The 27047-nt window shown below is 39.0% G+C and overlaps 1 protein-coding gene across 1 annotated transcript in view; it reads left to right on the forward strand.

Moving 5' to 3' along the window:
- KIAA1468 (KIAA1468 ortholog) overlaps positions 1-27047 on the forward strand; it is a 102542-nt gene that overhangs the window by 30951 nt on the left and 44544 nt on the right. The window contains exons 8-13 of the mRNA XM_006892755.1: positions 590-880; positions 5191-5266; positions 6019-6114; positions 17072-17184; positions 22872-22962; positions 26455-26526. Of these exons, the coding sequence (XP_006892817.1) occupies positions 590-880; positions 5191-5266; positions 6019-6114; positions 17072-17184; positions 22872-22962; positions 26455-26526 (739 nt within the window). The remainder of the gene's footprint in view (positions 1-589; positions 881-5190; positions 5267-6018; positions 6115-17071; positions 17185-22871; positions 22963-26454; positions 26527-27047) is intronic.

Genomic DNA, 27047 nt, shown 5'->3' on the forward strand with positions numbered 1-27047 from the left:
TGTTTCTGTTTTAAGACTCAAATTACAGTATTTCTGAAAGTGGAAGTCTTACAATTGGTCCATTTATTTACTCCATTAATGTGTATGTATACACATAAATTTTTTTCCCTAAGAGGACAATTAAATGGAAGTGATCTTAATGTTTTAGAACCAAAGAATAGGATGCTTTCTATTTATCTGAGTTCTGTCGAAATCAGTAAATAACAACTTTGCATCCACGTCAATGCTGTGCATATTTTTCATTCATGATTTCATTTTATACTTAAAATAATTCTTTTAATTAGATGACATTATCCCCATTTTGAAAAAGAAGAAAAGGAATTTAAGTGCTAAAATTTTGTTTATTAAATAGGTACAATCTTATAATGGAAGAATAGTTACCACTAATGTAGAGCAAAGTTTATACTGAAAGGCCATTTTTATGCTTTTCTGATGAGAGCTTACGGCTAGAATTTGAAGTGTCTGTGTGAAACATTAGAGAATCTGATCTAGAAAAGATTAATCAAAAACTTCTTCTGTTTGTATATCACACATTCAGCGCATCTTAAAAAGAGATTTGTTTTGTTGTTACTGTCCTTTGTTTCTACAGTGAAATGCACTTCCTCAAAAATGAACACTTTGCTGTCACCGTGTCCTGTGACTCTGTTCAGCCCCCTTTGGATCAGTCTTCACACAAAGACCCTGAAGAGAGTGGACAGAATTCACTTGTAAATAGTTCAGACAAGGGAGGAAGCACAGATGTTGATCCTTCACTACCGAGTAAAGCAGAGCCCACTCTTCCTAAAGAGAGTGCCTCAGATTCCTTCCCAAGGAGAGGAGGAGAAGGGGCGACATCTTCTCCAACAAGTAAAAGCGCAGTTGAGTTTGATAAACCTAATAGGTGAGTATGTGTCCTATTTTTAAGTCTGTCATTCAGCCATTTAGTGCATTGACATTTAAATTGGAAGAGCCTTATTTCTAATTTAAGTAGCTTTTGCTTATCAGACATGTGAAGCTTTATATTTAGCATGAACTTATCACATAGCAAGGTGCATGTTTACAAAAACATGTTACTGTGTTTTATTAAATGAACTTATATCACAGATGAATGAACAGTCAACATGTTATATAGTCTATCTTGACTATTAAACTCAGTTTTGGTGTGTACTTAGTTGTCTGTACCAACAAGAGAAATAGTTTTGCTCCTAATTTTTTCCTGTTTCTGCTTCTGTTACTAATTTGGCATCATTAAAAAACCCTCTGTATTTATTTCAATTTTCTTTGTCCTGGAAATTGAAATTACTGAGAAATTGAATTTTATAAAAGAAAATTTTTCAAAAGAATGCTGTTAGCATGAAAGAAGGGGAGGAGGTTGGAGAGTCAGGCAAAGACAAGCCATCTCAACCTGTGCTGCCCCATCTGAAGCGTGTGGACATGTGGGAAGAAGTGGACTGGTAGACGGGATGGTCAGAGAGAGCCACCTTGGAGATTAAAAGAGGAAACGGCTGAGGCTGTTTTGACGTCTCTGGCTTACATAACTGGATGGAAGGAGGAAGCGAACAGGCATGGGCTTTGGTGCAGCACTGTTAACTCTAGAGCCACACTGGGGGGGGGTCTGATACCTGGCGTACCTCACAAGCTCCATTATGTAGTTTTAGAGCCTTGGTGGTACAGTGGTTAAACAATGGACTGCTAACCAAAAGGTCGACAGTTCAAACCTTTCATCTCCCTATAGGAGAATGATGTGTCAGTCTGCCTCCTTAAAGGTTACATCCTGAAAACCGTGTGGAGCAGTTATTTCCCGGTTGAGAGTCTCCAAGACATGTGTTTGTTCTTTCGACAATCTGTGGAATATTCAATGTACTTCTCCAACACCACAGATCAGAGGCATCAATTCTTCTTTCATCCTTAGTCATTGTCCAGCTCTCAGATGCACAGCAAGGGACTGAAAAGACGTGACCTGAATCAGGTGCACCTTAGTCCACTACCAGCTTTCCCAGTGCAGTAGAGTCCATCTTCTCAAATGCTCAGCATACAGATTAACTAGGTGATATGACAAATATGTTACTAATATCAGTTCCACGAGAGAAGGACATTATGGTTGGTAAAGTAGATGGATTGAAGCTCAATATCAAGAAAACAAAGATTCTTAGTGTAGGGCCTGTTGGCAGCATTGTGATGGAAGGGGACGGTGAAGAGATTGAGATTGTTAACATCTTTAGTTTGCTTGGCCACAATCAACACTCGGCACCAGCAGCCAGGAAATTAAAAGCCATGTTGGCATTGGGAAAGTCTGCTGTCAGAGACCTTTCCAAGGTACTGAAGAACAATGTCTGGAGACTAAGGTGCACCTGATACAGGCCACGGTCTTTGCAGTCACTTGTTATACATCAGAGAGCTGGACAGTGACTAGGGATGATAGAAGGAGAATTGATGCCTTTGAGCTGTGGTGTTGGAGAAGAGTACTGAATATACCAGGGAGCTCTCCTGGCCTAGTGGCAAGAAGCTGCACTGTAATCCCAAAGGCATGGCACGTGGTTTGAATCCACTGGTGCTCTGCTGGAGGAGGGGAAATTTCCTCTTGTACCAGTAGGACCCAATTTGATGGAACACACCCATAAAAAAACAATAAATTTAAAATAAATAAATTAATTAATTTTAAAAAAAGTAGTGAATATACCATGGACTGCTAAGAGAATGAACAGGTTCAATCTGGAGAGGGTGAAACCAGGCTGCTCCTTGGAGGCAAGGATTCTGAAGCATCTGTCTGACCTACTTTGGACATGTTGCAAGGAGGGGCCAGTCCTTGGAGAGGGACATCATGCTTGGGAGGGTGGAGGGACAGCGCAGGAAAGGAAGACTCTCGATGAGGTGGATTGATTCAGTGGCTGGGATAATGGCAGTAGGTGAGTCAGAGACAGTAAGATTGGCACAGGATAAGAGCAGGGTTTAGGGCCGTTGTACATAGGGTTACTGTGAGTCGCAGGCAACTCGACAAGTCATACAACAACAACAGAGTATATGGGCAAGGAAACAGGAAACTTTTCAGTAAGAGCAATTAACAGAGTGACCACTACCATGGGCTCAAACATAGCCAGGATTTCAAGCATGGAGTGAGACCAGTACCTCCTTCTGTTAGACCCTGAGTCCCTGTGAGCCAAAAGCATCTGAACAGTACCTAACAGTAAAACTGCGTAGAAATAAATTTAAAAATAGAAGTGATTCTTTATACAAATCCCAAGTAGAAGTCAACAGAGTCATATTTTCATTGATAAAAAAGAAACTTTCTTTTAAGTATATCCTAAATGATGAATGCCAAGGGAACACTACATGGTTTTAAATTAAGAAAGGTGTGTGTCAGGGTTATGTCCTCTCTCCATACCTATTCAATCTGTATGATGAGTAAATTATTTGAGAACCTGAACACCATGAAGAAGAATGTGGCATCAGAATCAGAGGAAGATTTATCAATTCATATATAGATGACACAACCTTGCTGTTGAAAGTGAGGAGGACTTGAAGCACTTGCTGCAAATCAAAGATTAAAGCCTTATGTATGGATTGCATGCATCTCAGCAGCAAGAAAACAAAAATTCTCACACTCAACCAATAGGCAACATCATGACAGATGCGAAGAAGATGGAAATGGTTAACATCTTTGTCTTCCTTGGATCCACGGTCAACACCCCAACATCCTTGGTACCAACAGTTAAGAGATCAGGAGACGTATTGCACCCAGAAAGTCTGCAATCAGAGATCTCTCCAAATCATTAAGGAGCAATAATGTCAGTTTGAGGACTAAAGTGTGCCTGATTTGGGCCATGGTCTTTTCATTCACTTGCTGTGCATCTGAGAGCTGGACAATGAATAAGGATGACAGAGGAAGAATTGATGCCTTTGAGCTGTGGTGTTGGAGAATAATACTGAATATCCCATGGATTGCCAAAAGAACAAATACATCTTGGATAAAGTGCAGCCAGAGTGCTTTTTGGAGACAAAGGTGGTGAAACTTTATCTCACATACTTAGGGCATATTGCTAGGAGAGGCTATTCTTTGGAGAAGGAATAGTCATGAAAAGATACGGTCAGCAAAAGAGAAGAAGACCCTCAACCGGATGGATTAACAGAGACTGCTGCAATGGGCAGGAGTGTGTCAGAAATTGTCAAGATGGCACAGGATAGAACAGGGTTCACATCTGTTGTTCAGAGGGTCACTGTGGGTTGTACTCAACTCAGCACCTAACATAACAGCTTAGGTTGAATGAGCCTCATCTTCATTTCTCTCAAGTTTTACTTCTTTCCTGTGGGTTTCTAACATTCAAGTTTATCATATAGCAGGAAAACTGATTCTGTAACATACTAGGCCACCCTTGGCATCCACTATTTGTATTTCTGGGACCATGAAAAATCATTCCCTTTGGATTGTGATGTTAGTGAAGAATTTTAATATTCCATGAACTTTCAAAAAAACAAACAAATCTGCCTTTGAAGAAATGAATCCAAGCTGCTTCTTAGAAGCAAAGGTAATTGTTGTGTGCTGTCAAGTTGGAACTGATCATAGCTGACCCTCCAGTAGGTTTTCAGAAGTAGTAAATTGCATGGAAGGAGATTGCCCATCTTTCTCCTGCAGAGCAGTGAGTAGATTTGAACTGTGTGCCTTTGGGATTGCAGCATAGCTTCTTACCACTAGGCCACCAGAGCTCCCTAGAAGAAGGATAGTAAGACATCATCTCCACATACTTTGGACGAAAAATAAAAGGTCTGCAGAAAAGAGAAAGATTATCAACAAGAGTGATTGACATGGTAACTGCCACAGTAGCTTAAGCAGAGCAGAGATTGTAAGCGTCACATGGATAGGGCAAGCCTCCGGTCTGTTGTGGGTAGCATCACTGTGTCAGAGCTGACCCCGCAGCAGCTGAACAGCATAGGCTTGGCAGAGGGAAGTCTTCATTTCTAGTTATGCAGATAGTTTTACACTTTTTTTCTTATATAAACAACTTGGGGTTTCACTCACGTGTAAGGGCCCTTCACCTGTCATGCTATATGTCAGGTTCAGCAGCTGCTGCTGATTTTTTTCTCTCAAGAAGTGCTCTTCAAGGCACTGGCAGCTGAGAAAGCTGGTGACTCTTTGAAGAGTTGGTGTAGGAATGGGTGTCATAGCATTCTATTTGATCCTAAATGTTGATAACTCTTTAATGTCTGATATTTTAGGAAATTGTCTCCTGCTTTCCACCAAGCACTGCTCTCTTTTTGTCGAATGTCAGCAGATAGTCGCTTGGGATCAGAGGTAAATGATTCATACTCTTGCTACTACTCACAAGTATCCTGCTGTTTCCCTCTCTAGTATTTAGATCTCCTTCTAAAAGAAGCGGGCATCAGTCTGTTTCTAATTCAAGTCTACTGTTTATAGGAATGTTCAAATGAGTACTGTGAACCTCCTTAAATTTTAAACTTGAAGGAATGGAATTGATTGCTTCTGTTATTAGTATTAAATACTGATCACATGTCATAATTGTCATCTCTTTCCTTCCTCTTCCCTTTCTAGTTGTCTTTTAACTAAATCCAGTTAGGTGACCTCCTCATGGCCTCTGTCCTGCAGTGGTACTGGCAGTATCAAAGAGCTAGTGGTTGGTCCAGACACAGTTGTAGCAATTCTTATTGCAGAACTGGATCCCCTTTGTTGAGCTGCTGAAATGTGCAGCTTGGCTGTTCAAGCTGTAGTGTTAGGCAGTAATTGCTTATTTTGGGGGCATCTTCAAAGACATAAGGGTCACAATGAATGTAGCCACCATCCTGTGCCGTCTCTTGTGTACTAAAGTAGAGTTAGCAGTTCCCTCTGACTGGCTTCACTTTTACTTATTTATGGGTGTTTTTAATCCGCTGCTGGTTTACAGAAATACTTAGCCAGTTTGGGAGATGTGGGTTTTGGTGGTAGCATTTCAGTCATAATTTGGAATGTATATTTAGAGCTAAGGTGAGAGGCTTCCAAAGTGAACTTGAGGTACCACCCTGTGTGGTTATGAACTCTTGCTTTTTCAGGTGTCACGGATCGCAGACAGTGAAAAAAGTGTTATGCTGATGCTGGGTCGCTGCCTGCCACACATTGTTCCTAACGTGCTGCTGGCCAAGAGAGAGGTGAGGCACACAGAGTATTTTCACCACAGTAGTCTCATCACCTTGTCCTTTTTTTGTCATTTTTGAAGTTTAGTGTTAAATTTTTATTTTCTTAAAGTCTGTTACTTGCAATCATATTCTTACTTTTGTGCATGCATCTCTGCTCCTAGAGAATGGTTTTACACCTCTGTCAGGTGAGTTCAGTAAAACTGCATGGTATTCATGTTTTCCCAATTTTGCCAAAAGCATCATTAGCTTCCGCAGCACTAACACTACTGTAGGTCCATTGATGTGTCACAAACACCATCTGATGTTTCCATCACCAGTTCACTAACCCACTGTGCCTTTGCTCTTGGTGTGGTCTGCCTGAGCTGTCTACTGAAACAGACACTCTGGCTTTTGAAAATTAACAGGGACTAATATATGCCTTTTAAAGATATTTAAAGTAGTTTCCTATTACAAATGTTAGTTTATTGTATTTAACAGTAAATTAGATAGTCATAATGTTGACCAGAATAACTTTAATACCTTTGTTGTTTTTCTTGTCGTTAACCTTTTGTTAACAAATACTAAAATATCCACAGTACAATTTCAAGTATACTTCGGTTCACATAGCCTATATTACAAGCCATAAATACTTTTATAAGTAACAATTATGTTTAAGCAACAAAAGAATAATGGAAAGTTATCTATAATCTTATTGCAAAAGTAGTAAAGCTAGCTATTTCCATGAGATAAATTGCTGGTTCACAAATTATTGTTGAAAAATGTATTAGAATCATTGAGAATGTATTATGAATTGTGCTGTTATCCTCTTAATATTTACCACTTATTTAAAAAAAAATTATGAGGGGACCTACAGTATGATAGGTACATAATGCATTGGCAAACCCACATAAAGCTTACCTTTAATTCTCCATTAAAGAAATTTATACTGATCCTCAAGAAAACATAGAGCTTCTAGACATTCATTCTTTTAGCTGTTATTCACAAACATTATAAAAAGACTGTCTTCTCATTGATAGGTTTATTTTTGTTATTTAAAAATCATTGTCATATGTAAGTGTGGAAAGTGTTGTGTGTCTTGAAGGATCAGTGTCTAATTTCAGTTTGTTTTGCAGTTCTTCCTGGCAGAATGGTGTTTGAGCTGCTTTTCTTGTCTCAGCTTGTAACATAATCCTTATAATGCATTCATGTTTGCAACCCTTCTACTGTTCCCTTAATGCAATATTTAAATATCTAAGAATCCTAATTGTCATGAGACCCAAGTTTTAGCTTTTCATTTTAATTTTTCATATTATCATAAAAGACTACCACTGAAATTTGATTGTATACTGCATGAAAGATATCTAAATTTGCATCATTAATTATCAGATATGTGTTTTTATATATATTCTTATATATATATACACACATATTTATTTAATTTGTGGTTTGATGTTTTCTGGCTGATTTTAATTTCCTTATATTTGTGAAAAAACACTATACTAATAACTTTATGAAGAATGGTAATTTACCTTTGTAAGTAATCCTTGTTAGTGGTCTCAGGCAGCCTGCTTCTTGGGGAGTTGTACTGCTGACACATAGATGGTGCCTCTTTGGAGGTTCCGATTCTCTGGCGGCTCCAAGGGAGAAAGAAGGACAATCCCTTGTGGGATTTACAGCCTCAGAAACAGGCTGGAGGGTCAGCTGTGAGGCCGTTCTGATTTGACAGCAATTAGTGATAAGGTTAATTATTGGACCGTATTCTATTTTATCAGTAAATAATGTCATTTATAATATGCCAAAATTGTGTTCCTTTACAGTTAAATTGATAAGTCATGCCTTTGTATGTTTGATTTGAAAGTAAATTTTGGCCAAACAGGGACACAATTGTGTTTCCTTACATCCCTTGATATTCATTCAATCACCTTTTATTTAATATTCCACCCTAGTTTTTTAAGTCTATTTTAAAACCGCTCTTGTGTTTGTTGATTACTATTTTGCCTTTTCCTTAAGTTTTATCTAATCTCTTCTCATTGCAGATCTTTTAAGTGTAACATAAGTGTCCTGAAAATTGATCAGTTACAGTAATCCTATAGCTAGTAAATAAAACATTAGGAATATTTAGTCATTAAGATTTTGGCTAAGTAATAGACTCACGTAGTTTAAAATGTTTTAAATATAAAAAGATAGATAATGAAGGCACCATTCTCACATTGCAATACTTGTCTTTCAAGTATGCTGTACTGAGGTAACCTGTAGGTTGCTGTGGTGCTGAAAACTGTGCTGCGGGTGTGTCAAATGCCAGAGGAGTCAGCCATAGTGGACAGGTTTTGGTGGAGTTCCCAGATTAAAACAAGCTACGAAGCACCATTGGCCATCCACTTTTGAAATAGGAGACTTTTAAAGAACCTATGAACAATAGAGGAAAACGGACAGATACAGTATTAGAGGATAGAACAGTTTTCATGTCTGCCTTCTGTAGGGTCAGGTTGAGGCATACTCAATTCAATAACACCTAACAATCTGGGGAACTCTGGTGGCCTACTGATAAGAAATTACACTGCTATCCCAAAGGCATGTGGTCAAATCTCCCAGCTCCTCCACAGGAGGAAGATAGGCATTCTTTTCTTGTGCAGTGTACTTCTGAAAACCCGCTGGAAGGTCAACTGTGAGTCATTTCTAACTTGATGGCACACAACAACAGCTATGAGTTGTAAGGCATTTCTCAAATTTCAGAGTTGTTTTAAAATATACATCACAGGATCTATGTAATAACGATAGTATTTATAAGAGCTTCTTTAGTGTTTTAATTTATGAGAATTTGTCTTCTTTACCTGTTTCAGTTTTTGGGGTTTTGTTTTTTTTAAAAAAAAAAATTGGAGGTAAGGAATCCCATGCTTTCCAGCAGTGGCGACGGTTAATGTTATATAAGCACTTCAGGTAGGCTTCCTGAAGGTTGAACCCCAGGAGTTAGATTAATGATTAAATAGGTATTGTAGCAGCCCTTGGGGTTTAGAACTCTCCCCGAGGTGAATAATACTGCTTTTCATTTGTGCGTTATTATAATGACTTTCCCTTCCCCCTCCCTGCGTACTAATAACATCCCAGCAAGTACCAGCTGCTAATCTAAATCACATTACACACCGACTCTCTGTAGACCACGGTGGCCCTGATACAGGTTGGCCTACACATTCATCAAAATGATGTAGTTGCTAAACTTTTAATTAAAATTGAAATAGTTTCCCTAAAAATAGAAAAGATCTGACTTTTCTTGAACACACTTAAGTTGGGGAGCAGTACTGGGCTTGTATTCTAAATGAGTCTTGTCACTTTGTGACAGTGCAGTACTTCCTTTTTCCATAGCACCTGTAGTTACTTGGTTGGCTGTTTGTCACCAAGGCTGTGCTGTCATTTTTGGACTTTATTTTACCCACTTACATGAGTTTTTTTTATCTCCTAATCACTTGAATTGTTACTTGCAAACTAGATCGCTGTATAGCCTTAGTGTAGCCATTGACATCTGTAGCCTTCCCGCCTAGTCTTTGCCACTTTATTTTTAATATATCTAACAAATAATACATAAATATGTGTTCAGATTTTAATCTTGATGCTTTACCTGTTCATCGAATTTTTCATTGTTTTCTTTATAGGAAATGATAATGTTTATCCTGTTCTTTCTAGATGTCAACTTGAAGTTTAAACACCCTTGCCGTATTAATTTCTCCCAGAGTCCAGCAACAAAAAACTGTCTGCATCCAGTGTGCTTATTTCAGCTCCCTCTGAAAAATAATTCCCAGTCAATTCATGAGTATTCTTTCATTCTAGTTTAACTTCTGCCAGAAATAGGCCTGGTTTCCTCTTAGGAGCCCTGTTGGCACCTGAACACTGGACTGCCCTCTGAAATACTGATGTTCCAAGCCAGTTAGCAGTTCTGTAGGAGAAAGATTCTGACCTGCTCCTGTGAAAGTTGCAGCCTATAAACCCTATGAAGTAGTTCTGTGTGAGTCAGAACCTCAAATGCACTGAACAGCAACAGTGTCTTAGCTCACCAGCATTTTAATTGTGTATTTTATTTTATCTCCAGGGGTACTTTAACTGCTTCAGTATAAATTTTATTCTTTGATTTTTATCACCTTTGTTCAGTCGTTTTCATTTTCATCCCCTCTCCAACTGATTCAAAATATAATCTTGCCTTTGGATTAGTCCAAAGAATATTAGTTTTAAGAAATATTTTTAAATACCTATGTGTGTGAAATATACCATACTCAAGGCATTATTCTCTAAACAAAATTAAAGATATTTTATATGTTTTTGGAACTCTGCAAAAACGCATCATAATAAGTGAAAATTTTTCTTACATAGGGATAGAGCATAATTTAGGGCTATTGTACATAGGGTCACTGTGAGTCACAGGTGACTCAACAGCATATAACGACAACAACATAACATATGTAAGTCAAATGACATTTTCTCAGGTATCCTACAAAGTTTATCATTAGCTAAATTATGCTCAACTGTAGCATGTTTATAGAGTTTTCTTCAGTATTAGTTACTAAGTGAAGAACAATAACAATATAAGGGGTTTTAGTTTTGGATAAATCAAAATTACATTATAACTGACCCATAAGGTAAATGTAAATAGCTTGTCAATAACTGAATTTAAATTCAAAATTAATATTACTTAGTCCTAAAGCAAATGAAATATGGAATTTTAGGATGATACCTAAATTTTTGAAAGGAACAGAAATTATAGGAAAAGTTGCACGATGAGGACAAACAGTGAACTATAATTTTTTGGGCTTTAGTAATGTGTTCTCTTTCTAGGATTGTTTTTATCAACTTTTTTTTCCTAAAGTACTCAAATTTTTGCCTTCAGGTGCCTTTGCGTATAGTAAAGAAATGCAATGCCGCGTTTTCTATCTTAAATGTCTTTCAAATCTTTAAAACTATTATTTTACCCACATTTGTGGTTGTTATGTATCATCGTGTCAGAACCAACCCATCATGGCTGGCCCTCCAGCAGGAAATCACATAGGAGAAGATGCCCATTTTTCTCCCAGGGAGCATGTGGTAGATTTGAACTGTATACCTTTGGGTTGGTAACACAGCTCCTTATCCCTAGGCCCCCAGAGCTCCCTTACCAACATTTCTTTTTTAAAAAAAAAAATTGACGTTTGTCTGATCTTGTTTCCTGCTTCATTTCTCCCTCAACATCTAATTACTCGTACTGATGCTTTCTTCCTTGCCATTGTAAACCAAACATATTAATCTCTTCACATCATTTTCCTTCAACACTTAAAATCCTCAGATGATAAAATCTCACAGCAGTTCAGAAGCTATTCAGGAGAGGATTGTCTCAGTTGTCTCGCACTGCTCTGACAGCACTACCCCAGGGGGAGGGTTTTAACAAGCAGTTACAGTTGAGGTGAGGAGGCTAATTCAGGAGAAAGCACGTTCTGTCCCTGGGGTAGGAGAACCCTTGTTTCCTTCAGTCGCTACGGGCCCAGCGTTCCTGGGGGATCTCCATGTAACCTGGTCTTCCCAATGTCAAAGAGCTTCCTCCCACTGAGACCTTGGCCTAAAGGACACACTCCATTCGTAGTGATTATTTCTTGCTCGTGCTGAGGTCTCATGCTACCGCACACAACCAGCACCCCTCCAGCCCTGTGAGTCGAGTTTCCTAGTATCTCTAGTAAGATAAAAGTATTACGAGCAACACGCTGGCGAAGCTCCTTTTCTATCTAACTAGGGTTGTGATGGAATAAGAAGTGTTACACTCCACTCTTCGTACTCTTAAAACTATCAGATCATGAGGATCTTTTTATAACCTCCACATGATATCATTACGTACATTCAGTGCATGACAAGGGTATTTTTTAACATTTGTTATAAGAACGTTAAAATAAGAAACAAAAGTCACTTGTAAGAAGATTCACGATCTCTAACAAATTCCTTTACTGTTACTGGAAATTATTTGTTTTATTTGCAAAAGTGATAAGAAGACTCAAATGCAAGAATTCTTTTCCATTTAATTTTGTGCATAATTCCCCAGGTAGCTTAGGTTTTTAAGGAGAAATCCTTCCTATTAGAAGAATAAATTTTATCAAAACAGGTTAAAGCAAAAATCATTTACTTGAGTAATGAAAATGGGTTGCTGTTTTCAAACTTCTTATTGGTATTAGGTGCCATCAAGTTGTCCACACCTCCCAGCACGTGTGTGAAACATGCCCTGTGCCGTTCTCACAGGCCCTGCTGTGCTGGAGCCCACTCCTTTGGGCACAGTGGCAGTCTGCCTCATTGAGGAAGCAGTTAATTAGTGGAATGCCTCCTGCAATAGGATTCTGACATTGATTTCCTTGTTAGTGTTCATGAAGTAATCAATTTTATAATTCACTCCAGTATTTATTTATAAAATACTGTCCTCGTGTTAATGCATGTTTGTTTTAAAATAGTTAAGATTCTTGTTGCATTTGAAGGAACAATCTTTTGGATGTAATGTTGCTGAAGCAATCAGTATTGTCTAACCATGGTTATTTACTATTATTGTTAGATATAAAATCTAATATGCTTAAAATTTTTTTCATATGAAAACTCTTAAGCATTTAGGTTTGCTGTTCTGACATTAAATGAGAATCCCGGAACACTTGATCATGCTTATGCAAAACCTATACTTGGACCAGGAGGCAGTCATCAGAACAGAGCAAGGGAACGCTAATGATTCAAAATTGAGAAGGTTGTGTGCCAGGCATGTGTCCTATCTCCATACCTTTTCCATCCAAATGCGGAACAGATTATCCAAGAGGTTGGGCTCTATGAAGAGAAATGTGGTATCAGGATTGGAGGAAGACTCATCAGCAATCTGCATTATACAGATGATATAACCCTGCTTGCTGAAACTGAGGAGGACCTGAAACACTTGCTGCAGAAGATCAAGGACTGCAGCCTTCAATATGGATTGAGGCTCAATATCAAGAAGACAAAGATCCTCGCCACTGGGCCAATTCGCAACATCAGGATGCATGGTGAAGAGATTGAGATAGTAAACAGCTTTAGTTTGCTTGGCTTCACAATGAACAGTCTTGGCACCAGCAGCCAGGATTTTAAAAGATGTATTGCATTGGGAAAGTCTGCTGTCAGAGACCTCTACAAAGTACTGAAGAATATTGATGTCAGTATGGAAACTAAGGTGTGCCTGATACAGGCCACAGTCTTTGCAGTCACTTGCTATGCATCAGAAAGCTGGCAATGATTAGGGAAGAAGGAGAATTGATGTTTTTGTGCTGTGATGCTGGAGAAGAGTATTGAATATGAACAGGTTGATCCTGGAGAGGGTGAAACCAGGCTGCTTCTTGGAGGCAAAGATTCTGAAGCTTTGTCTGACATACTTTGGACTTGTTGCAAGGTGGGATCAGTCCTTAGGGATGTCATGCTTGGAAAGGTGGAGGAACACAGAAGAGGAAGACACTTGATGAGATGGATTGGTTCAGTCACTGGGGTAATGGGCATAGGTGTGTCAGAGACAATAGGATTGGCACAGGATAGAGCAGGGTTTAGGGCTGTTGAACATAGGGTCGCTGTGAGTCACAGGCAACTTGACAGCACATATAAACAACAAAATATTTTTTCTTTAATCTTCCAAAACATTTATAAAAGTCTGGGGTTTTGTTGTTGTTGTTTTTTTTTTTTTACTTTCTAAAGGAAATACTGAAAAGGTTTAATTCAGAATTAAAAGCAAAGATTTAATGGGAAGGATCCAGGTGAAAAGACAGGATAATGATGAGCAAAGTTCAAGGATGATTAATTTTATAAAACATAATGCATAGAAATGATTCTATGAAACAATATGGATGAAGAAGAGTATGAAACACAATGTACATGAACTTTGTAAGCAAACCAATATAAAATAAAAAAAAGGGGAGAACTACTTCAGTTTGGAGAGATGCTGCCAAAATTAAAATACTGGTGCAAATCTACAAAGGTTTGAATAATGAATGTGAAAATGGTAAATACGGACTTAATAAATTCTGGCGTGAATATATTAATGCTCCATAGGTCTAAAAAAGATGAATCCTCATAAATGCAAATAAGTGAAACAGGTGTATAGTTAGAGAAAGTATCATTTTTAGATTGGCACAGTAGGATTTGTGAATAAATGAATACTAGAGAAACTAGAATGTTTGAGGGTAGACCTAACTTGGTGACGTAAATCTTAATAGATCGCTAAGTTACCAGTGGATGGTTACCTCCACTTTCTGCCATCCCTTATTTGACCTCTTTTCAGCCTCACTCCCTGGAAGAGCAGAAGACCATCAGTAAGTCTGTAGCCCATGGCATTGTCATTCTCATACTCACTAATGTGTCAGGGCCCACCCATTCTCTTTAACACTGAGTACCAGCCACAGTTATTAGCAATTACTTGCCATATACTGTTCACTTTTGTCTCTCAAGACAAATGCAAATGGCAATGTAAATTATTACTTGCCAAGATAGATGTAATAGTAATGAATTAGTAATAGATAAATAGTAATAGATGAAAAAAAGCTTTGTCTTCAAAAATTCTAAGTCCAAAGACTACGGGGGAGTCCTAAATACAATTAGAGAATTAAATAGGACAAGACTGATGAATCTTTGTGATTTAGTGTTGCTATAACAGAGATCAGTAACTGGGGTCATGGAGGTGGTGTGTCGGAGTTAAAGTGAGACTGGCTCAGAATAAGGCAGACTTAAGAGCTGGTGTACAGAGGATTGCCATGATTGCAGGTGACTCGGCGGCACAGAACAACGTAACAGGAATGCTACAGTTGGATGGTTTTGCTGCTGTTGCTGTTCGGTACCATAAAGTCAACTACTACTCACAGTAAGCCTGTGAATGACAGATGTGCACCTTGCCTTACCCTGCGCCGTCCTCACAGTCTCGGTCATGCGCAATCCCATCCATCTCAGGGATGGTCTTCCTCTCTATCCTCACCCTCGACCTATTCCAGCACGATGCATCTCTGTCCTCGGGCTGGTTTCTCCTGAATAATCCCCAAAGTAAGTTGGATAAAGTTTCATTATCCTGCAAGGAACACTGGTTACACTTCCTTCAAGACAGATTTGTTTCTTTTGTCAGTCCATGAGCTATTCAGTACTCTTCACCCAACCACAGTTCAAAGGCATTGATTCTTCTTTGGTGATCCTTATTCATTGTCCACTTTGAGATGCATAGAAAGGAACTGGAAATACCATGGCTTGGTTCAGGTGCACCTTAGTCTTTAAGCTGACGTCTTTGTGGATGGCTTTAGCGAACAGAAGAGTCTTCTCTTACCCTTCAAAAGGCCAAAGAGTCTAGCTCTAGGGAAAGGCCTGTTGTCTCTCTGTGCCTGTTGGGCAGAAAGTCAGAAAGTCCTTGTTTTCTCCAGGATCTGTAAGGCCCAGGGATCCTTGGTGAGCCCCACATGCCCTGACCTTCCTGGTGTCCGAGAGCTTGCCAGGTCAGGGGCCTAGGCTCATAAGGACGCAGTCCACCCCTGTTGGTTATTTATTGGTGGTGCTGAAGGCTCCTCTCACCCAAACTCAATTTCCTCCTTTTTCAACTTAAGGATCATACACTAGAGAAGCTGCTTTCTGTGATGGGTTAAAGAGTATTGCATTTGAACAGTAATCCTCTTGCAACCGTTGGCTTGTCAGACCATGAGGGATCATTGCAATTTTAAGGGAGACAGGTCAGTCCACAGCAAATGGTTGTTCATGTGCAAATGTGAGTTGCTTGGTACCTTGTTGAGGATTTTTGAGGCTACCTTTGATCGCAAGAGGATTTGATGTTATAGCAAACCACACACAGAGATAGTTTTGGTTACATATCCACTGTTTTAAAATTTAAGTATACTCTTTTGTATCTTTCTCTCAAAAACAAGCATAACACACACATCACAGTTTGAAAGAAATGAAAAAGAAAAAGAAAAAAAAACAAGCATAACAAAATTGTGGTGCTGTTTAATTCCTCACACTTCCAGGTTCTTCTCTCCCCCTCCTACCCCCATTAGAAGAGTAAAAGAGGACAATTCTCTCTCTCTCTCAGCCTTGAATGCACTGAACTAAGAACTTAAGATTCAGGAAAGGGGATTAGGAACAAAGTCCTCAAGAGAAAGAACTGAGATGAAAAGGAGAATTTTGAGGCATTTTTCACTTTTAGGGACGTTTCCTTTCTTTGTTCCTGCCTTTCATTCACCTTTGGGTGGGTACCTGATGATGCACTAATTTATTAGTAAGATTGACTCTTAGCAGTCTGAAGGGACTCACCTGATAACAGTTACACTTTATATCAGTAGTCTTCTACCTTCACATTGTTGAACACCTACACGAGACAGAATCTTTAATATTTTCTCACAGGATACTCATTTTCTTTTACAAAATCAGCTCTGGTCTTTCAAGTATCATTTTGTACCATTGTTGAAAACAGTACTTAGCAATAGAACTCTTCCACTCCAGATGCAAAATTCTTTTACCTAAACTTTCTGGTGTCCCCAGTGGTGCTAGTGGTTAGTGTGCACAGCTGCTAACTGGAACGTTCCAGAGGCACCTCTGCAGAAGATCTGGCCATCTGTGTTTGAATGAGAAACCCTGTGAAATACAGGTCTCCTGACACACAGCCACCAGGGTCAGAGCCAGCTTGGGGAAACAAAACCAAACCCTGAAAAGGCTATAGCACCTCACTGTGCTGTGTAAGGCTGTTTAGTATAAAGATAGTGGACCCTTGGGAAGTGCTGCATTAAAAAGCTAGGTTAGTTGAATCTCAAGTAACTTTATTACATTGTTAGTTGCCTCTTCCGAAATCAGTAGTTCATGTGTTAACATTTATCACCTTTACAAAATTCCATTTTTCCTCGTTTAGGCTCGTTTGACTTTGACTTTCCATTTTAAGAGTACTCCACGGGAGGGAGATGCAGATGAGGGAGACGCCGATGGTGCAGTGTGTTTTCACCTTGCATTTCCCACCCTCGTGTCTCTGTAGGAATTGATCCCCCTCATCCTGTGCACAGCGTGTCTGCATCCTGAGCCCAAGGAGAGAGACCAGCTGCTCCACATCCTTTTCAATCTCATCAAGAGACCAGACGACGAGCAGAGGTGGGTGTGCATTCTCTTTCCACATAGATGGAATGTTATCGTTGTTTTTGTGTGCTTTCAAGTCAGAACCAACCCATAGCTGACCCTCCAGCAGGTTTTCAGGGGCAGTTAATTGCTTGGGAGGAGTTTGTGTGTCCTTCTCCTGCAGAGCTGCTGGCGGATTTGAACTACGTGCCTTTGGGATTGCAGCACATCTTCTTAACCACTAGGCCACCAGGACTCTCTCAGTGTAGAATGGACTTAATAATTTCATTAGTTTGGCATTTTCAGTTACTTACTTCTCACCATCGTGCTGTCAACTTGAAATTCGTTTCCAGCTGCAGTATTGTCATCACATTTGCTTCACTCCTCTCTTTGATTATTAAGGCAACCCAGAATTTGCCAAAATAATAAACAATTGAGCACTCATGCTGAGAAATTTAACCCATGGATAATACATAAAACCTAAAGTTAAAATGGCTGTGAAAATATATACACAACCTGCTAAGCTGTCATTACTGATAATTTTTATAGTTTTAATCTTTGTCAAGGGATTTTAGAACTATTTTTCTTACAGTGTTAATGACTTCTCAAGGCTACTGGACAGGAATAATTATTGAAAGATGCTGAATTATTTGTGAGGGATTAATTCATGTTACAGTGATTTTATTTCTATTTAAGCAGTGCTGGGACTTTTCACACTGTGGAAATAAAATAGTATCTTTTAAAATATAAAGTAGGTTTTTGTGTTAAACACCTCTTTCATTTCTGGTAGCAACGCATTTCCTAATAGGTAAGCATCACTGCATCAAAAACAACTTGCTGACACAGAAGTATTTCATGAAACAACTTTTGTTCAAGAGGCAATGGTGATGAAGGAGTAAGTTCAAGCTATTCTGAAGGACCAGACAAAAAATAAGGCCCAAGGAATTGATGGATTACCAACTGACATATTTCAGCAAAGAGATACAACCCTAGAAGAGATCTGTGTTTATTCCCATTCAAAAAAAAGTGATCCAACAGAGTGTGGAAGTTATAGAATGATAACAATATCACACACAAGCAAGATCCTGCTGAAGATTATCCAAAAGCAACTGGAACAATACATAGACACAGAACTACCAGAAAGCCAAGCTAGGTTTAGACGAGGTCATGGCACTAGGGGTGTCATTGCCAATGTAAGATTGATCTGGGCTAAAGCAAAGAGTACCAGAGGAATGTTTGTCTATTCTTCACTGACTGTGCAAAGGCATTTGATTGCATGGATCACAACAAACTGACTGACCTTGAGAATGACAATCCCAGAACACCTGATTGGGCTCATGCAAAACCTATACTTGGACCAGGAAGCAGTTGTCAGAACAGAGCGAGGAAACACTGCATGGTCCAGTCAGAAATGGAGTACATCAGGGATGTGTCCTGTCTCCATACATACCTTTCCAATCTGTATGAAGAATATATCATTCAAGATGCTGGACTTTCTGAGGAGTGTGGCATCAGAATTGGAGGAAGACTCAACAACCTGAATTATGCAGATGACACAACCTTATTTGCTAAAACTGAGGAAGACCTAAAACATTTGCTGCGGAGATTCACTGACTGTAGTTTGCAATATGAATTGAAGCCCAGCATCAAGATGTCAAAGATTCTAACAGTCGGGCCCATTGGCAGCATCATGATAGATGGAGAAGAGATTGAGATTATTAACAATTTCAGCTTGCTCGGTTCTACAATCAACACTCTTGGCACCAGCAGTCACGAAACCAAAAGGTTAATTACATTAGGTAAATCTGCTGTCAGGGACATGTCCAGAGTGCTGGAGAGCAAGGATGTCAGTCTGGATCCAGGCCATCCAATTACTTGGTATTCATCAGAGAGTTGGAAAGTGAACAAGGATGTCAGAAAGATTGATGCCTTTGAGTTGTGGTGCTAGGGAAGAGTATTGAACATACACCATGGACTGCCAAGAAGACTAATACGTCTGTCTTGGAGAGGGGAAAACCAAGCTGCTCCTTGGAGGCAAGGATTTTGAGACTCCGTCTTACATACTTTGGGCATTTAGCCAGGAGGGACCAGTCTTTGGAGAAGGGTACTCATAGAAGAGTGGAGGGGAAAGTGCAGGACAGGAAGACCCCAGATGAGATGGATTGACATAATAACTAGGGTCATAAGGGTATATGTGTCAGTGACAGTGAGATTGTCTCAGGATAGAGCAGAGTTCAGAGCTGTTGTACAGAAGGTCACTGTGAGTCGTAGTTGACTCGATGGCACATAACTACAACAAAAGGAGAAAATAGTATGTGGATCACTTAGGAGCTGTGAGATGTGGAGTACAGACATTATAGATTGTCTAGAAGACATTTCCTTTGCCTTCCAAACACAGCAAGCCATAGAGAAGTTAGTAGGAATCTGGAGCACACCTGTGACACCTCAGGCACTCTGATACTCTAGGAAGAACAGCAGATACTTAGACAACTAACTGTGTCCACCTACGTATGTTCTCAGGGCTGTTTCTAATGAGTACTGAGACCTAAGAAGGTAAAGAAGAAGATGTTGTACATTCTCAGCTACTTTGCCTATTAAGGTTTTCCTTGTGAGGAGCTGTAAGTAATAGAGTTTATTTTGTAGGACATCATTTGTTGGACTCCCATTTTGGACTTCTGGTTTAAAGTGTGGTATAAAAGTCAATGTTAAAATGAGAAGACATACGTAGTTGGAAATTCAGTCTCTAGTGCAACAGAGGCTTAACACATAAAAGAAATCTCTGAGATGTAAAACTTTGAGACTCCTAGAAAAAAAGCAAAGTATGGCATAAAATATACTACGTTTAGTGTGGGAAAACAGAAAAAAATTATATAAACAACTTCTTGGGAAAATTAGTAATAAAGGTCTAGGAGAACCTATAAGGCCAAGATAGGAATATAAATCTTCATATTGTTTGTGTGTTTGAACTATATAATTATATATCATTCTTAAAATATTAAAATAAATTTAAGACATCAAAATATCATCTAAACCAGTATTGAATTAATGGGAGTTTATCCCCTAGAACAGAAATGGTGAGAAGATTGACGGAAGCTGAATGCCACTGATGTTGTTCATTGGGAAACTCTTTGTGTACATTTACCAAAAAAGGCAAGAAAATATTCTTTAAATTTACCTCAACTAAATTTACACAGAAGAAAAACTAATAAAAATGATTGAATTTTGTTTCAAAAGATGTGCAGGCCACAGTGATATAAGTGCCTACCTCGGAAAAGAAAACCTTGAAGTAACAAGTGAGATCATTCAAGTGTGGACATGAAAAGAATTGTTGGATTAGAGGTGAACTGGACATCAGGAAAATCAGGAAAATTAAAATTGGGCAGATAAAATGTTACAGGCTTTCTGTCATTTCCAATCTTAATGGAAAAATTGTTTTTGTCCGGTTGAGAAACAGTACAGTTTTGCTTTACTATTGTCTGTCAACTGTGCCACCACCTCATTGGCAAGCAGTTTGAGTCCACCAAGACAGTCTCCTTCTGAATGATTTATTGATTCTGAAACTGGAGTGTCAGTTCTGACTCGACAGTATGCAACAACATTTGGTGTCTTTATTTCCTTTTTATACCATTTGATAATTTCTCACTATAGTTTTTCTCTCCTCTAAGGTTATTGGAAAATTAGAAATTAAAATGAGCTCTAAAACAAGTCAAAATAAAAACTGAAAATATAAAAACATTTTCATATCTTTAAAGACTGTAAGTAGGTATTTCCTGCTTGTTCCAGAATTTTTTTTTTTTAGCTAATGTAAAGCCATGACCTTTACAAGATCCAGCTACAGTGTTACTTGTAAACAGCAGCCCTGACATAACGTGCAAGTTAGGAATGAAGCATTCCTGTCACTGCAAACTGAAAAATTCCCAAGAATTTATTTATTTGATGGTACTTTATAGGAAAACTAATAATTTTTTTTCTTTTGAAAAATAGCATTCCTTAGTTTGAAAACCTAATATTTAAATAGGATCTATTACTTTTGCTGTTTTCAGATTTTCAAGATAAAAAAACCTCAGCCTTAGAAGGTACTTCATAGGCTATGCATGTTAAAGGGAGCTCGGGTGGCTCATTGGTAAGAAACTGTGCTGCGAACATAGGTCAGCTAGGAGTTGGTTCTGACTCAGTGGCACAATATGCATGCAGAGATAATAGATGCCACCTGGCAGCCAACAGTAACTGCCAACATTAATTTTACATTTAGCTGACCCTCAGCAGGTGTTCAGAGGCAGGGAAACATACAGGAGGAGACTGCCCATCTTGTTCCTGGGGAGCAGCTGGTGGGTTCGAACTGTTGCAAGAGTGGCATCCACTTCCTAAACAACGTGCCTCTGGAAACTCTGTGAACTTTGAGAAATGATAATATCTAAAGGTGTCTGGTCTTTTGTTCATAGTTTCACTAAGAGTCGTCTTCAACTCGACAGCAATCAACAACACAACAACAACAAATACATATAAAAAATTTTTATTTTATACTGGTTTACTAACCTTTTAAAAAGAAAAGAAAAAAATTTAAACTACTTCTAAATATCGTGTCATGTCCTTCCTTGGGTTTCCAAGGTCATAATTATTTTTGGAAGAGACTGCCTTTCTCCCACAAAGCCATTGGTGGATTCAGACCTCTTAGTTCAGTGTTAACAGCCTGACATATTATCCACTATGCCACCAGGCCTCCTTAACCTTACTTTAGATCCAGATAGAGTAAAGGTTTGCTGTAAGTTGGAGCCCACACAACTACATCTGACAACAGCAGCATATCTCGAATTAAGTTTGTTCACACTTAAGTATCTCATCTTATGAAAATGTAATTAGATATTAAAATAGATCAATTGATTAACTGTATAATATGTAATGTGAATAATAAATTAACAAAACAATTTTTAAGTTAACATAATATGTAGTTTGTCATAACCTGTTCTTAGAAGTGACATCTCATTACTTGACTATTACTCTGTTCCTTTCGAAGCACAGTCATTTAGGTCTAGCCACATGGAATGGGATGCAATTACAGTGCACCCTAAATGTCAGGAGCTAGGGCCTGCTGGGAACCCTGCCAGAGCTGTCTGTCACAGTGATCTTGGGTAAAATGCCCACCAGTGTGGTAAAGAAACACCATTTCACTGTTAATATGATACCACCGTTTTTGATTCTAGAAAGCCCAGGGAAATAATCATTAGCTATTTCGGTGGCTAAGGAGCGCTGGTAGCACTGTGGTTGAGACTTCAGCTGCTGACCAAAAGTTTGGCAGCCTGGACCCGCCAGCCTGTGCTCAGGAGAAAGGAGGCTGACTGCTTCTGTAAAAGTTCTCTTCCCGGGAACGCTCTAACGCTGTGGGTCACAATTGACTTGATGGCAGGGGGTTTGGTTTTCATTTTTATTTCAGTGACTAGAAATGGCAGAATTGCACCCACGTATGTCAGAATGAGCGCAAGGGAAGTTAGGAGCTTATGAGATCTGGCGTTGTGCCAGTGCAGAAGTCCCTTTCCGTCATCTCTCACGGTGTCAGCAGTCGCAAAGCTAATCCAAGGGTGCTCGCTCTTGTGGTGGGACCACTGATAATAAAGTTACTGAACTTACATGCATTAAAAGCTGTCTCTTAGAAACTCTTAGTCCTGCTTATATTTTTCTAAAGTAAATAGAAGTCTTGCATTTATTTATTTGTCCTTATTTTTCAGACAGATGATATTAACAGGATGTGTGGCATTTGCACGTCATGTCGGGCCCACCCGTGTGGAAGCTGAGCTTTTACCACAGTGCTGGGAACAGGTAAATAACTGCTGAATTTTTCCTTTATTATTATAAGTATTTTTTAAAGACTTCTGAATTACAATGATTTTTCCAGATTTATTTCTTTCATTTAATTTTCAACATATAGATTATATGCTAGAAAAAATTTTAAGTGCAATTCAGATTTTTTGGGGATATAGACTATGCTACTATTTGTCTTTGACCTAGCATGGTGGTATAACAGTGATCAGACTTGTTTGGGGGTGTTTTATTTTAGTCCATTCATCCAATACACACTTCTGAAATACTAGCCAGGATGCAATAACGAATAAAACACAAAGACATTCAGCTGAAGATATAACAGTAAACAAGCAAATGGTATGAGGCCTCATAGTTGTTAGGTGCTGTCTAGTTGACTACAACTCCTGGCGGCCACTGTTGTTGTTGTTTAAGTTCCATCAAGTTGCCTGTGACTCATGGCGACCCTGTGTACAACAGCCCTAAACCCTGCTCTATCCCATGCCAATCTTATTGTCTCTGACACACCTACCCCCATTGTCCCACTGAATCAATCCATCTCATTGAAGGTCTTCCTCTCCTGCACTGTCCCTCCATCTTCCCAAGCATGACTTCCCTCTCCAAGGACTGGTCCCACCTTGCATTATGTCCAAAGTATGTCAGATGAAGCTTCAGAATCCTTGCCTCCAAGGAACAGCCTGGCTTCACCCTCTCTCAGATGAACCTATTTGTTCTTCTAGCAGTCTGTGGAATATTCAGTACTCTTCTTCAGCACCACAGCTCAAAGGCATCAACTCACCTATCATCCCTAGTCATTGTCCAGCTCTCTGATGCATAGCAAGTGATTGCAAAGACCATGGTGTGTATCAGGCACACCTTAGTCTCCAGACTTCCATCGTTGCTCTTCAGTACTTTGGAGAGGTCTCAGCAGAATTTCCCAATGCAATTCGTCTTTTAATTTCTGGGCTGCTGGTGCCAAGAATGTTGATTGTGGAGCCAAGCAAACTGAAACTGTAAACAGTCTCAATCTCTTCACCAGCCGGCCACTATGAACACCGTATCTGAACCTAGCCCTGTTCTGCACCGTCTTCACCATCTCGGAAATGCTCGAGGCCATTGTGACAGTTGCTGTGTCAGTCCGCCTTGTTAGGGGACTTCCTCTCTCATTCTGACCTTTCCTAGCATGATTTTTTTTCTCACCTTTCCCAGTATGGTTTCTTTTTCCAAGGACTGGGCCCTCCTGACAGCATTCCCATAATATAGGATGATACATATACAATGAAGAAAAAGCAAAGCAGTCTTAGGAGGAACTATTTTTAAAAGGGTGGTCAGAGAAGGACTCTTGGTGGGGACAGTATTGGGCAGAGACTGGAAGGCTGCAAAGTGTAGCAAATTCAGAAGCTCTTAGTTCACAGAAGAGTGAAATGTATGTGAGTATATAGAAATACAGTGTATATGTATTATGATAGAGTGTACAGTGTGTAACCTTTTGATGCAGATATGTTCATGAATATAATTGGACATATATTTTTACTAACTCCTTTTGATTTTATATTGAGTTTTGATATTTTGAGTCCTTTGAAAAACTCAGAATCGTTGGCCTTCTAGACTTCTTAAGCAGTATCTCTCTCCATCTTAAAAAGAACCGTTCTCTAGAGAGACAAAGTAATAGCCTTATTTATGTTAGCCAAGTTATTAACTTTTTTTTAAAGTCATTAACTTTTAAGAACTATATTAGACTTTGGAATTTCAGTAAATATATGGTCTTTTACAGTTTCCTTAGATATTTAGATTTATATTAAAATGTATTGGAGCCATGTATGTTATTTTAGTTGTGTATAAAATGAAAATTATATTGTGTCATAATTGCTTTGAAAATCCTTATCATCTATGAAGAACATAGGGAAAGGGTCTAGTCATTTAAATTCAAAATTACCTTGGTTGCAGTATAGCCACTTTAAGTATACAAGTCTTTACAGTTATTTTTGTGTATATTTAATTCTAATAATACCTTTTCCAGTTTTGAAAAGCTTTTATTGAGATAAAACTATCACCACGGTCATAGAGCATTTTCATCACCCTGAAAGGACACTCCAAGCCCTTCCTCTTAGACTCTTGTTACTAACATGTGTTTTAGCTCTTCTGTGTTCCTGGAATTTCTGTATGAAAGCTGAGATTTTTGCAAGGAATGCACTGAATATGTAGATCAGTTAGAGAGCATTTCACTTTAACTATGTTGTGGTGGTGTACACAATCGAGTGGAAACCGACCCCTAGCTGTCCTTCTGGTGGGTTTTCAGAGACAGTTAATCACAGGGGAGGAGATTGCCGGTCCCTCCCACAGAGCAGCTGGTGGGCTCGAACTCCATGCCTTAGAGATTGCAGCACAACTTCTTGCTACTAGGCCACACAACCCCTCCAAAATTTTAACAAAATTTAATTTTGTTAAGTTTATTTCTAAATATTTTATTCTTCTTGAAGATATAAATAGAATTTTTCATCTCTGGAAAAGAGATAAAGCCGAATTTTGCACAGACATTTAATTTTAAGACCCACTGAGCTAGATTAAAAAGAAGCAAAATGAAAATTTATGTCTGGCATACTTTAATAATCCTTCTGCCTTGAGGTAGCTCTGTGCATTAAATTTCATTCAGAGATGTCATTTATAAACATCTCCACACTGCATCTTCTGTAACTCAAGAGAACGTGGATATTGGGGATCTGTCTATCCGCTAACTTCCTTCTGGTTGCCTAGTACATTACTGTATCATTTCTTTTCTTAATTTTAGGCATCCAGTATATTAATGAATTATGTCACCTTTTCATATGGAAATAAGAGAACAAATATACATCTTTACCAGTCAAAGATTTATATTCTAAGAAGAAGACATATGGGAACAAAACCCAGTATGTGTCATTTTTTGTTATTTTTGTTTTAGTTCAGTTACCCATCACAATAGCAAAACCCAGTATTTTTGCATATGCTGCCAAGGGCTTACTCTTACAAACAAAATCCTATTACTAGTCAAGAGCTCCGGTTAAGTCACTATTAATGTACTACTTAACCTCTTACATATGCAAGGGGTCCTGATGAGTCATTCCTGGGACATGTTCTAGAACGTGTCGTATGTGTCTGTGATAGCCAGAAGTTGGATTTTCCACACTGAAAAGCCAACTACCACTGCTGAGGAAGGACCTTAACTTCCTCCTGACACCCTCAGCAGAGCCTGTTTTAGGCAAGCCCATGATCTCTAGACCTTGCCAGATTTTTATCTTTACATTAAAAAAAAAAAGAACAAATCACAAATGGCTCTCTTACCTCCTTTTTTAGACTTTTTCTGATTCCTTTATTCCAGATCCAGGTGTAACCAACCATAACAAGAATTCCCAGAACTGAAAAAGGAAGAACCTTTGTTGTACTTTTAACCGAATTTAGCGTGAAAAACAATTGTGTGTTGAAGGAAGTGGGCCTATGTCACATACTCTTGATGTCTTTCTTTTTTTTTAATTCCAGATTAATCATAAATATCCGGAAAGACGACTCCTGGTGGCCGAATCCTGTGGAGCGTTAGCGCCACACCTTCCAGTAAGGACTGTCTGGGTTTCCTGACAGATACTCCCGCCTCCTTCTCTTTTCTACTGACTGAGAAAGCCTTTTTTAAAGTGTCTGTGCTTTTCAATGCAGATACCCCTAGGCCACACAAAGGAAAAAGTAGGAAAAAAGCACAGGCTCCCATTCCGCCGAAAGAGCTGGGACCTCGGTGCAGTGCGGCGTTACGTACTGGTAGCTGTGTTACCTTGCATTCTGTGTAAATACAGGCACCGAAAACTGTAGCAGCAGTTCTCAGAGTTTATCTGGTCTTGGAAAGGTGTTTTAAATTATTTGAAAGTAGTCGGTGAGGTAAAAATGTTCTCATAACAATTGTAGGTCACTGTCTTTTTTTCCACTGCACTAACGTTTGCACCATTGGTACAGAATCCATGATCAACAAGATGGGTGTTACAGTCATACACACCAAGGTAAAGGGCACCCAGCTACCCAGTACTGACTCTATTCTTTACTGCTGTGCTCCTGCAGAAAAGAGCAGTTGGTTCTCTTTCCACATT

The sequence above is a fragment of the Elephantulus edwardii genome, unplaced genomic scaffold (genome assembly GCF_000299155.1).
Source record: "Elephantulus edwardii isolate Elephantulus edwardi_28Jun2011 unplaced genomic scaffold, EleEdw1.0 scaffold00118, whole genome shotgun sequence".
NCBI lineage: Eukaryota > Metazoa > Chordata > Mammalia > Macroscelidea > Macroscelididae > Elephantulus > Elephantulus edwardii.